The sequence below is a fragment of the Pistacia vera genome, unplaced genomic scaffold, assembly GCF_008641045.1.
Source record: "Pistacia vera cultivar Batoury unplaced genomic scaffold, PisVer_v2 Contig195, whole genome shotgun sequence".
NCBI lineage: Eukaryota > Viridiplantae > Streptophyta > Magnoliopsida > Sapindales > Anacardiaceae > Pistacia > Pistacia vera.
The window spans coordinates 380245-393715 of record NW_022195996.1 but is presented as its reverse complement, the minus strand read 5'-3'; the positions used below and the strand labels follow the sequence as shown (position 1 = coordinate 393715).

Sequence of the window (13471 nt, the reverse complement as noted above, 5' to 3'; positions counted from 1 at the left end):
AGATTTAAGCATGTTAGAACTTTAAATGCAAAATCATTTACTGTTTACAGAAATCAGGAAAGCAAAATTAGAAAGACAAACAATATATAACTTATTGGTTTAGGATAGTATATACCAAAAGCCTGCATATTCATCAGTCATCAAATCAACTCCAACAACATCAAATAGCAAAAGTTTGTGAAGCAGCACAAAATCCAAGTCAACATCCAATACTTTATCAGCACAAAGTCCAGTTTAAACGCTGAGTACATTGTAATGAAACATCCGGACTAACTTCTTTGAATTATGCACTAAAATAGCAATGTTACAGGGACTTTGATTGAGACTGACGGGGAATTTGGAAGGCAGGCTAAAGGTGAAGTTATCCACCCAACAAAATGCACCAAACAAATGTTACCCAAAAAAAGTACTTAAACAGATGTATATTCCAAAATTTAGTTCAATAGAGAAAACAAAATTATTGTTTTATTTAAAATTGTATGAAAACACTGTATTTGTACAAACAAAAAAAAGATAAGATATAATAACAAATTATGCTACTATATATAATATATTAAAAAAAAACTTGCATATTCATCAGTCATCAAAGTTAAGTCAAACTCCACTCAACCTCCTTTCTTTTAATATCAATGTAATATATCTAATGGCTTCAGCAGCTACAGCCTATTGTGGTCAAAGGCTTGCAAAGAAACAATCTTCAACGGCACTTCTGAAATCATGTTCTCTCATTGTGGAGCATAATTGTGCTTTGGCAATCAAAGAGGCCAAAACAATTCCAGAAGGGTCTGGTGCTTGCTCCCTTTGGTGATTTATCATAAATGAGCTATTAGAATTTTTGAAGACACAATTGAGTTATGTTGAACAAAGTGGCTTTTTTTTTTTTTTTTTGGGTTATCCTTATGGGCCTCAGTTTCAAAAGAATTCCAACATACTTCATTCTATCATTCACCTTAACTGAAAGGATTTAGCCTAACCTCTTCAAAGTAATGTTATGGCTTTACTTAAAATTTAAGATTTAAGTTTTTGAAGTTTTTTTTGTATAGAAACTTAGGGAGAGCTATCAATAGTGCAATTCTCATCCCCCTAGAATCTCTCACTTACTCCCACTAATATATTTACCTGAAGTTTCCCATCAAAAAAATTATATACATCAACATTCTAAAATTTTATAGCAAGTTATTAACAATGATTTCAAATGTCCATAGAAAATATCGTCATGAATCAAAGAAAAGCATGTTATAGAACAGAGCCAGCTTTCTGAAGATTAATTGATCTTTCATGGTCAACAAATCACCAGAATTTGTTTCTCACCATTGACGATAACGAGAAAGAATCTCAACTCCCAATCCCGCTTTGCCTAGTAATTGCAACTTGTCTAGGAGGAACGTTCAAGAAGAGAAGTCCAATCACTGAAAAACAACTTCAAAAAGAAAAAACAGTAGAATGTAAAACAACCAGGTATTCAAATTCAACACTAGAAAATATGTCTATATGTTTTAATCAAGCTAACATATAAAAAAAAGAAAAGCAAAAAAAAAAAAAAAAAAAGCACTATCATGCTTAACTTGCAGAGGTGGCAGCTGAACATAATAAAGTAAACAAAGTAGAAACTTTACTAACGGGCATGATTCAGGGCTACCAACAAGCCAATCTCAACCAAGATCTGCAATGCAGAAAGCTGGGCAGCATGTCCCTTCCAACTGGATAATGCCCAATACATAGTATGTTGCAACTGCAAAAATATGACCATTATCACCAAATACTAGATAAAAACGTTAACCTAGGTTTCAGAAAGATATAGTACCATTCTAGAAGTTAAATTAAATTGATCAACACTATTAAGCAAGATTACATACTTGAACATATGACAATTGCACAAACATTGGGTCTGTCACAGCTTATCTGACTCTCGAAATAGCTTCTTTTAAATGTTAGTTTGCAGTGCAGAATTTCTCTTACTTCGATCCTTGGCTGCTTTAAATCCGCCAGCAGATCACCATATATTGTTATCATCTAACCCCCTATACCCTCTACATGACAGCAAAGTGCATATTAGATGATAATATCATAAATATCTTACCCAGGAAGAATCAAAAGTTTACAGAGTATATAACACTCCAAGATCAGGTGACTTGGAACCAGTGACAACTTTACGGCATTCAATAGAGTGAAGCGAGTAAGCTGATAATTTAATTATCCCCGCAAGTTCCTAAAAAGGCATGAATTTGATCAGTAAACAACGTGACAATACAAAGGACAAAAGTTGGACCCACAAATAAAACAGAGGTAACCAGAATAGACACAAAGTGCTTTTATGACAGTCAGATGCCTTACTTTCTTAAACAAGCCTATAAAGGCTCTGAAAAACATGAATTGGCATGTTGGATGAACTAACAAACAGTGTAGAAGAACAATCCTGTAAAACATATCGTTAAATTACTTCCAGAAGACAGATAACATTAACCAATTGGGCTATCTACTTGAGGTCACAAGAATTTTTTAAACAATATTATGAAAGGAATATATCAGTATTGATTTACCAAACATAATGAGCTTGAAGGATCAAGAGTATAGACATTTGAAACCAGGATTGTTTGGAAACCATAGAATATTTATGAAGTGAAATGTAAAATTATCAAATTAAAGAGGGAGGTACCTCTACAGCATCAGATACTGTTGTTGCCATGTCGTATGTATTTCTTCAAATGTTTCATCCAAAAGAAAACTATAGTTGTAAGCTTTCTACCAGTTAGAAGAGCTTCAATCTCCTCACGACCCTGGTATCATATGCTGGGACCAGCTTTAACTGAACGCTTTAAAGCATTTAATGTATTCAGAGCCAGGATTTGGACCTCAGAATCAGTATTAACACCTGCGCTACATTATGAACATACTCGGATAAATACACCCATGTCCTTGCTAGGAGGCATGGAGGATGCACATAAATACATCAGCTCCCATGCTTTGTAAGTATTGCCTGTAATGTCACAATCAATAAATTTACCAAGCATCAAGTAAAGAAATATAAGTTATAGCACCAACTGCAATACTATATAACCATGCAAAATCGATCATTATTGAGAAATCCAATCTCAGCCTACCTATCAGGGTTGTTCCTGGTTGTTTTGAAATCTGAGCAAAAAGTTCATCTCGAGCTCAGCACGCTTCAAAGTTTGCTTATATAGTTTCCCAACAAACTCAATTCGTTCATCTAAACTCGGAGGAGTTACTCGATCAGATGGATCAACTCCGATGTACTTCAAAATTATCTGAAACAATTTTGTTGCTCTGTGACCAGGTCACTGTTGTTTAAGTAACGATGTCGGTATAGGATCCTGTAAAAGCATTTAACTTTTCATGAGTCTGTACACATGACAGAATACATTTTCACCAAAAGAAAAGAAAAGAAACAATGTAACCACTTTTGGAAACAAAGCATATCCTCAAAAGTGAACTTTTCTCGAACTTGAGTGCCTAGAGATTTTTTTGAGAAAAACCCACGTTTACCGGCAGATTGAATTTGTTTCTGCATCATCTCAAAAATCCTTCCACCTGGATAGCATGAAGACACTAAATTTACAAGACATATAACAAAATGAACAGAATTCTCTAACTTTAACATATTACAATGTAAAGCTAGAACATTTATTCCCCACCTGGAATCGATCAATCAGGGTGCACCCTGCAAGTTCTGCTGGAATAGCCATTGAGAGTGTCGTAGGGGTAAGTGATGCCAACCTTCAATAGTATTAAAGTAACGTTTCCTTAAAGTTTGCTCTTCTTTATAAAGTGCTTCTAATTCAGCAAGTTGAGCTCCTTGCATCTTCAAGATGGCAGCAGTTTGCTCATTTTTTCTATCTCTGTCCTAAAAACATGTAAAACGACATTAGATATGGATGCTTTTAATTGAACAAGTTGGTAAGACAATCGTACATCAAAATTAAAGTACATTGAACAACCAAAGGGTTGAGTAAATATATATTTTTCAAAAGCAGAGCAGATGCTGAAAATGATTACCTCTTTCATCTCTCTCAATTCCTCTAATTCCTTTAAGTTGTTCTGTAGTACAGCCAAATCTGTATTCCTAGTTGCAAGAGTTGACTGAACAGTAGCCAAATCTTGTGTAGTCTCTTCCAACTTTCTTTCAATTTCAAACATTGGGAGCCTTAAAGCCTTGCGTTCTTGCTCAAAGTTTTTCTCAAGAATTTCCATCTGTATATATATAGATATCATGACCATCACTCTCAGTGATCAAAAAAATTTCCCAAACCATATTCAAAGATTGACAATAATACCTCCTCAGCTTTTTTCTTCTCAAGTTTGAAAACCCTCTGCTCTAATATGATTTTCTCATTCAACAACTTCTTCACATTTTCTTGTTCTGCATGCAATTGCTCATTGCAAATTTTTAGTTCATCCTGAAGCTTGCGCAATGCCTGCATTGTCTTATCCGCAGTTCAAAATCATTACCATCATGAAACAGGATATAAAAGCTCAATCCATAATGCGAATTAAATCATGAAGGTATGAATTAATGTGAATAGCACAATATCCATTTTCACAAATTTCTACCTGGCTGTTTGTTCCAACCAAATCCTTTTTAGCATTGCTCTCTAGGGCTTGATTTCCCAGTTTGGCCAACCTCACTTCGATGCTCTTTTTTTCCATCAATGCAGCCTAAAATACATGACTAAAATCAGAAAAAGCTGACAGCAAAAAGTTAATGAAAGTGATGATATGACACATTAACTACACTAACTTGAAGATCAGTATCCTTTTCATGGCACAACAATTTAAGTCTATCACGGTCGCTAGCAACTTCTGCCAATTTCTGCTTCCCGGTTCTCAAAGCATCTTTCAAGCTCTCCAGTTCTTCTTGCATTTTGATTTCTTGCTTTTCCTTTTCATGCAATTCTTCTGACAACTACATCCACACACTCAACTCATTATCACAGGTGCAATTTCTACAAGGAAACGAGAACTTTGTAAAAAAAATTCCAAACAGGAAAAAAGAATATTTAAGATATGCACTAACTCAACTATGACTCAAGAATGGTTCAGACGATATTAATTTTAATGACATATTTTGGGTGCCTAAAAAAATAAAACAAGTGATTTACAAATGATTAGACTGCCCAATAAGTAAATAAAAGTTAATTCAAATGTAAATTTGACAATATGGTACGATTATGCTAGAATGTGATGACAAAGTCTTCTAACCACCACATATAAAATCCATCACCACTGCTATGTGAGATATATGGCCCTAAACTATAATAAACAATTGAATAAATCAAGTTTATGCTTTAAGCCTTACACGATTAGCATTTTTTTGAGATTCTTCAACAGTTTTGGATAAATCCTGCACACGTTTTTCAAACACTTCCATACTAGGAGGCTTAACATTGTTAGAATGATCTCCATTCATTGAGCCACTAGTAGCAGAGCGTGCTTTGGAGTATCGACGTAACATTACATCATTTATATGTGTCTGAAGAGCAACACAAATTTCTTCTCCCTGCATAAAAATGGAGACATGCAAGTTAAGATTTAGTAAAACAAAAAGATTAAGAGGCCTGGAAACCATGACAAGTAAAAAAGTGTTAAGCATTGCTCGAACCTGCTTGGTTTCAAACTGGAATATGTGAAGAACACCTGCAACTCTCATCTTAAAAAATACAGCAGTATTGCTACTACCAAATTGCATTATGTCTCTTAGCTCTGCAGAATGTAGATACTCTTTTGGAACTGGACGGAAAAAATGAACCTACAAACAAATGACAAAGAAATTAACATCCAAAAGCTTGATACAAGAGGATGATGACAATTTTATAATGTTTATGTATTATATGCATGTTGTTGTAGTTTTATTCATCTTCTATGGTTAGTATGACTGAAACAGTCTGGGAAAGATTTTTGGTGACAACACCTGAGATATCAGGAAATCCAAAATCTTAATCTTGTGATAGTAACACACAATTTATGACTCACCCCTCGCTTGTTAATGCCCAAGACAATTCTTCCTGGCAAAAGTCCAATAGGATCATCAATCTTTCGGACACTGAAGAAAACTGAATTCCCATAAGGAAGCGTCCTCAATACCCGCAGAAATTGTTGTCTAGCATCATCTTTTGTTAAATGCTCCTACATGGCAACAAAATAATGTATCAAGCTAAAAAAAAGCTCACAAGACTTTCAAAATTTTGGACCACTACTGAAAAGTGGCCAATAATCCATACACAAAATAATAATCATCTTGCCCTCACAAATAAGGTGAAAATTTTGTGTATGACCAATTAGGTTGCATCCATCGAGTGATCAGTTTTTCCTCTTCTATCTCTTCAGACAACAGAAAAAGAGTAATTTATCTTCTATTTTAAACAGTTTTAAGAGATTTAAGCATGTTATGAACTTTAAATGCAAAATTCATTTACTGTTTACAGAAATCAGGAAAGCAAAATTAGAAAGATCAAACAAATATTAACTTATTGGTTTAGGATAGTATATACCAAAAGCTTGCATATTCATCAGTCATCAAATCGAACTCCACACAACATCAAATACACAAAAGTTTGTGAAGCAGCACAAAATCCAAGTTCAACTCATCCAATAACTTTATCAGCACAAAGTCCAAGTTTAAACGCTGAGTACATTGTAATGAAACATCACGGACTAACTTTGCTTTGAATTATGCACTAAAATAGCAATGTTACAGGGACTTTGATTGAGACTGACTGGGGAATTTGGAAGGCAGGCTAAAGGTGAAGTTATCCACCCAACAAAATGCACCTAAACAAATGTTACCCAAAAAAAAGTACTTAAACAGATGTTATATTCCAAAATTTAGTTTCAATATGAGAAACAAAAATTATGTTTTTATTTAAAATTGAGTATGAAAACACTGTTTATGTTTACAAACAAAAAAAAGATAAGATATAATAACAAATTATGTACTATATATATATATATATATATTAAAAAAAAAAACTTGCATATTCATCAGTCATCAAAGTAAAGTCAAACTCCACTCAACCTCCTTTTCTTTTAATATCAATGTAATATATCTAATGGCTTCAGCAGCTACAGCCTATTGTGGTCAAAGGCTTGCAAAGAAACCAATCTTCAACTGGCACTTCTGAAATCATGTTCTCTCATTGTGGAGCATAATTGTGCTTTTGGCAATCAAAAGAGGCCAAAACAATTCCAGAAGGGTCTGGTGCTTGCTCCCTTTTGGTGATTTATCATAAATGAGCTATTAGAATTTTTGAAGACACAATTGAGTTATGTTGAACAAAGTGGCTTTTTTTTTTTTTTTTTGGTTATCCTTATGGGGCCTCAGTTTCAAAAGAATTCCAACATACTTCATTCTCATCATTCACCTTAACTGGAATAGGATTTAGCCTAACCTCTTCTAACTTAGTAATGTTATGGCTTTACTTACAATTTATAGATTCTTATAGTTTTTGAAGTTTTTTTTGTATAGAAACTTAAGGGAGAGCTAATCAATAGTGCAATTCTCATCCCCCCTAGAATCTCTCACTCTTACTCCCACTAATATATTTACCTGAAGTTTCCCATCAAAAAAATTATATTACATCAACATTCTAAAATTTTATAAGCAAGTTATTAACAATGATTTCAAATGTCCCATAGAAAATATCGTCATGAATCAAAGAAAAGCATAGTTATAGAACAGACGCCAGCTTTCCTGAAGATTAATTGATCTTTTCATGGTCAACAAATCACCAGAATTTGTTTCTCACCATTGATCGATAACGAGAAAGAATATCCAACTCCCAATCCCGCTTTGCTCTAGTAATTGCAACTTGTCTAGGGAGGAATCGTTCAAGAAGAGAAGTCCAATCACTGAAAAACAACTTCAAAAAGTAAAAAAACAGTAGAGTGTAAAACAACCAGGTATTCAAATTCAATCACTAGAAAATATGTCTATATGTTTTAATCAAGCTACCATTATAAAAAACAGAAAAGTCAAAAAAAAAAAAAAAAAAGCACTATCATGCTTAACTTGCAGAGGTGGCAGCTGAACATAATAAAGTAAACAAAGTAGAAACTTTACTAACGTGCATGATTCAGGGCTACCAACAAAGCCAATCTCAACCAAGATCTGCAATGCAGAAAGCTGGGCAGCATCGTCCCTTCCAACTGGATAATTGCCCAATACATAGTCATGTTGCAACTGCAAAAATATGACCATTATCACCAAATACTAGATAATAAACGTTAACCTAGGTTTCAGAAAGAGCATATGTACCATTCTAGAAGTTAAATTAAATTGATCAACACTACTTCAATGCAAGATTACATACTTGAACATATGACAATTGCACAAACATTGGGTCTGTCACAGCTTCATCTGACTCTCGAAATAGCTTCTTTTTAAATGTTAGTTTGCAGTGCAGAATTTCTCCTTTACTTCGATCCTTGGCTGCTTTAAATTCCGCCAGCAGATCACCAATATATTTGTTATCATCTAACCCAATATACTCCTCTACATGACAGCAAAGTGCATATTAGATGATAATATCATAAATATCTTACCCAGGAAGAATCAAAAAGTTTACAGAGTATATACCACTCCCAAGATCAGGTGACTTGGAACCAGTGACAACTTTACGGCATTCAAATAGAGTGAAGCTAGAGTAAGCTGATAGTTTAATTATCCCCGCAAGTTCCTAAATCAGGCATGAATTTGATCAGTATCAACAACGTGGCACAATACAAAGGACAAAAGTTGGACCCACAAAATAAAACAGAAGGTAACCAGAATAGACACAATGTGCTTTATTGACAGTCAAGATGCCTTTACTTTCTTAAACAAGCCTATAAAGGCTCTGAAAAAACATGAATTGGCATGTTGGATGAACTAACAAACAGATTGGTAGAAGAACAATCCTGTAAAACATATCTGTTAAATTACTTCCAGAAGACAGATAACATCTTAACCAATTGGGCTATCTACTTGAGGTCACAAGAATTTTTTAAACAATATTATGAAAGGAATATATCAGTATTGATTTACCAAACATAATGAGCTTGAAGGATCAAGAGTATAGACATTTGCAAACCAGGATTGTTTGGAAATCCATAGACATAATTTATGAAGTGAAAATCGGTAAAATTATCAAATTAAAAGAGGGAGAGTACCTCTACAGCATCAGATACTGTTGTTGCCATGTCGTATGTAATTTCTTCAAATGTTTCATCCAAAAAGAAAACTATAGTTGTAAGCTTTCTACCAGTTAGAAGAGCTTCAATCTCCTCACGACCTGGTATCATATGCCTGGGACCAGCTTTAACTGAACGCTTTAAAGCATTTAATGTATTCAGAGCCAGGATTTGGACCTCAGAATCAGTATTAACACCCTGCGCTACATTATGAACATACTCGGATAAATATCCACCCATGTCCTTGCTAGGAGGCATGGAGGATGCACATAAATACATCAGCTCCCATGCTTTGATTAAGTATTGCCTGTAATGTCACAATCAATAAATTTACCAAGCATCAAGTAAAGAAATACATAAGTTATAGCACCAACTGCAACTACTATATAACCATGCAAAATCGATCATTATTGACGAAATCTCATATCTCAGCCTACCTATCAGGGTTGTTCCTGGTTTGTTTTGAAATCTGAGCAAAAAGTTCATCTCGGAGCTCAGCACGCTTCAAAGTTTGCTTATATAGTTTCCCAACAAACTCAATTCGTTCATCTAAACTCGGAGGAGTTACTCGATCAGATGGATCAACTCCGATGTACTTCAAAATTATCTGAAACAATTTTGTTGCTCTGTTGACCAGGTCACTGTTGATTTTAAGTAACGATGTCGGTATAGGATCCTGTAAAAGCATTTAACTTTTCATGAGTCTGTACACATGACAGAATACATTTTCACCAAAAGAAAAGAAAAGAAACAATGTAACCACCTTTTGGAAACAAAGCATATCCTCAAAAGTGAACTTTTCTCGAACTTGAGTGCCTAGAGATTTTTTTGAGAAAAACCCACGTTTACCGGCAGATTGAATTTGTTTCTGCATCATTCTCAAAAATCCTTCCACCTGGATAGCATGAAGAACACTAAATTTACAAGACAATATAACAAAAGTGAACTAGAAATTCTCTAACTTTAACATATTACAATGTAACAGCTAGAACATTTATTACCCCACCTGGAATCGATCAATCAAGGGTATAGCACCTGCAAGTTCTGCTGGAATAGCCATTGAGAGTGTCGTAGGTGTACTGCAAGGAAGAAAAAAATTGAGCCTAATAGTCTTTATATGGCAATTCATCAGGTATAAAAAGATGAGTATCGGATAAGAGATTGGTCAAAGCTAACAACTTTTGACTAAAATCTTAATATACAGATGGTGGAGGTGGAAGAGTTGGCCACATCAGGCGAGGCTTGATTCCATTTCAATTGCAGGGCCAAAATTGGTAATATAAACAGCAAACAGAGAAACATTATACGAAGTGAAACCAATATGAAAAAAGACTCACGGTGGTGCAAAATTGGAGCCATCACTATCATATTCATCCCCATTTGAGATAGAAACAGGATTGTGCAAAGGAGTTTCTTCATTTCCATTGCTAGAGCTAAAGGAAGACCTAGTTGCTCTCACACTTTGGGCCATTGATGATTGCACATCAATTGTCATTTCACTATAATCAGCTCTTTAGAAGAAATCTCATACTTTATGTCATGATAACTGCAAGAGCTTCAGCGCAAAAACATTAATCAATAAGAAAGTGCAAAACCTAAATCCTAGTAGGTAAAAAATATGAAAATTTTAAACAATGGAGTAGAGATCCACACTCCATTGCCAAAAAATGAATAGCAGAAATTGATAGAAAGAAATACCTCGAAAATCAAAGAGTTGCAAAGCCCAGCCAGAAGTGTACCAGAAAGATTGAGGAGAGATTCAGAGATCCGAAGAGGAAGCGGATGTTCCTAATATTTGGCTATTTGCTAAGGTAAAAGACAGTAGTATGAGTCACGAGAGTGCCAAGGGCAAAAAGTAAATATTTGAAACGTTTTGGTTTCTTCCACTCTCTTTCAAGCACGGATCTGTAATCAATGTTCGTGGAAGCAGATAGATCAATCCTCCCGCTTGTAACCCATTTGTAATTTGTAATAATAATAATAATAATCAATACTATCTAACTGTCTAATCTGAGTTTGAACCCTTGAAAAAAAATAATCCAAAATTTTCGAAAGCAGCCCCTGTATAAATAATAAATTATAATATTAAGAGCAAACGACATTTTCCCAACCCAAGGTTTGGTGACTATTTTATGCCCACCCTTAGTTTCATAAATTGCAATTCCAGCCCTTAAATTAATACTGTTACTTTTCTCTCAAAATAACCCCCACATCTCAAATTTCTCTAAAATAACCCACAAAGGTGATCTCGGCCAAGCCAAAAATCCAGCTTGATTCTGACACCATTGGACCTCCCTGACACCACCATCGACATCCCCTTATCTTCTTCACCAAAACCCCTAATTTTTCCACCCGATTTCACCTCGGCGAGGTGCTAGAATTTGGCTGGAAATGCGCAACGAAACTCGAAAATCTAAGGGAGAGGCGACGACAATCGGCGGGCAATTACGATTACCGATGTTGGGGGTTTTTGTGGGGGGAAGCCAGTGATGCTATTGGTGGTGTTGGGGGTGGTTCCGATGCTGGGACCTACTAGAGTTGAATAAAAATAAGTTGACAAATACTTCTCACTAACGCTGACATGGTAGCTCATATTTGGTCAAACGAGACCCATTATTGGATAGGCGAGACCCATTGCGAGCTGACAAATTACGAGCTGACACGTCACGTTTGTGAGAGAAAGTTAGTGAGAAGGGTTTGTGAGTGTAGTATTACTGGTCAGAATTTGGATAAAACATCGACTGAAACTAAGAGCGGCGATCAACGATTGGGAGGTTCAATTAGGGGGGGAGGTTAGGGGTTTTGATGTAGGGGTTAATGGGATTATAATAGTGGTGAAGGGTTATTCTGAGATTTTTATCTTTGAAATGACCATTTTACCCTTTTAATTGTTAGATTAAACAAATTTTGTTAATTTATGAAACCAAGGGTGGGAATGTAGTTCGCCAAACCTTGGGTGGGAAAATATTGTTTACTCTAATAATAAATATTTCTTGTAATTTTAGTAGAGTTATTCTCAATAATCATTTGCTTTATGATTAATGCATAAAATAAATTAAATGGATAATTACAAAGCATCATTTTCGCTTGGAATGACATGTTAATATAACAATAATAATAAATTAGGTCTTTGACCGAGCTCAGTTATATTTGGTAACTACAAAAATATCAATTGGTCTATTTCAGTTGCAGGCCGTGCCGCCCTCACCCTGTGGCTGTGCGTTTGTACTTTGTATCTTGTAGGAAAATAGACAAAAGGCCTCCAGATGGAGTGAGGAGGAAGAATTGGCCTAATTAAATTTATTCACGTGAATTACTCTGGTGACTGAATCACTCCCTATTAGATTTATAATATTTTAAACCTACCTACCAAAAACTTTGGAGTTAAAAATAGTTTGGGCATTTAAGACAAACATGAGGAAGTTGGGAAACAATCTAATTGGAAGTGATACAACCTTATATAAAGTTATCGACCGCATTAAATAGTCATCAAGTATCAATTTACTTTTAGACCCACTCACCAAAGACATTTCCAAGGAGGCAATCACTCTGAAAGCAATGTTATAACAAATAATAATTGATTAATCATAGCCCAATTTCATCGATTTTTTTTTTTTTTTTTTTTACAGGGTTCCACATGCACCCACAAAAAAGCACTCACTCAACTCCACAAAAACAATATTACACAGAGCCAACATTCACCAAGTCCATGAAACTATTTAAAGATCAATTTTCAACTGGCGTAGTTACTCCAGTTCTATAACTAGGAAAAGATCTATTCCACAAGCCTTATGTTTTGCAAATTACATTGCCAGGATATTTTTTATTGCCAAAACACAAATGCAAATTGTAGAATCAAGAAACCTTACATATAGAGCCATATAAACGGTTACTTTTGATTATGATTTTTACATGATTATCAAAAACGCTCTTTATCTCTCTATAAAGCTCCCAAGCTCCTGTAGGATCAGTGGGGGCTTAATGGTTTCACCCTTGTAAACATAATATCTTAAATCTTAAATTCTAAACCACGAATTGAGGCTCTTTATTATAATATCATATGATGAATTCAATGTTGACTATCACATAATGGTCCTAGAGGTGACTCAGATTGTTAAGACTGCAAGAGGTCAATCACTTTTATCGGTATATAATGAGGGCACAGTATATTATAGCCTTCATGGGTTCAAACTCTTCATCGTCATCATAATATGTTCTAATTCAAAATGGTAAACTCTAAACCGCTACAACAATACATTTGCTTATATTTCAATTAACTTTGATC

The 13471-nt window shown here is 34.8% G+C and overlaps 1 protein-coding gene across 1 annotated transcript; it reads right to left on the bottom strand.

Annotated features, from left to right (window-relative positions):
* Window positions 1-1335: 1335 nt before the first annotated feature.
* On the bottom strand, window positions 1336-11173 carry LOC116127739 (kinesin-like protein KIN-14E). Its single transcript, XM_031413380.1, has 22 exons — window positions 10885-11173; window positions 10524-10732; window positions 10193-10265; window positions 9950-10081; window positions 9624-9862; window positions 9166-9493; window positions 8594-8693; window positions 8328-8509; window positions 8082-8197; window positions 7764-7866; window positions 5992-6144; window positions 5621-5767; window positions 5318-5518; window positions 4760-4924; window positions 4573-4677; window positions 4296-4436; window positions 4018-4212; window positions 3739-3865; window positions 3508-3570; window positions 2895-2977; window positions 1621-1732; window positions 1336-1409 (listed from the first exon to the last, which is right to left on the bottom strand). The coding sequence occupies exons 2-22, from the start codon at window positions 10679-10681 to the stop codon at window positions 1336-1338; spliced, it is 2997 nt and encodes a 998-aa protein (XP_031269240.1). The 5' UTR covers window positions 10682-10732; window positions 10885-11173.
* Window positions 11174-13471: the final 2298 nt, after the last annotated feature.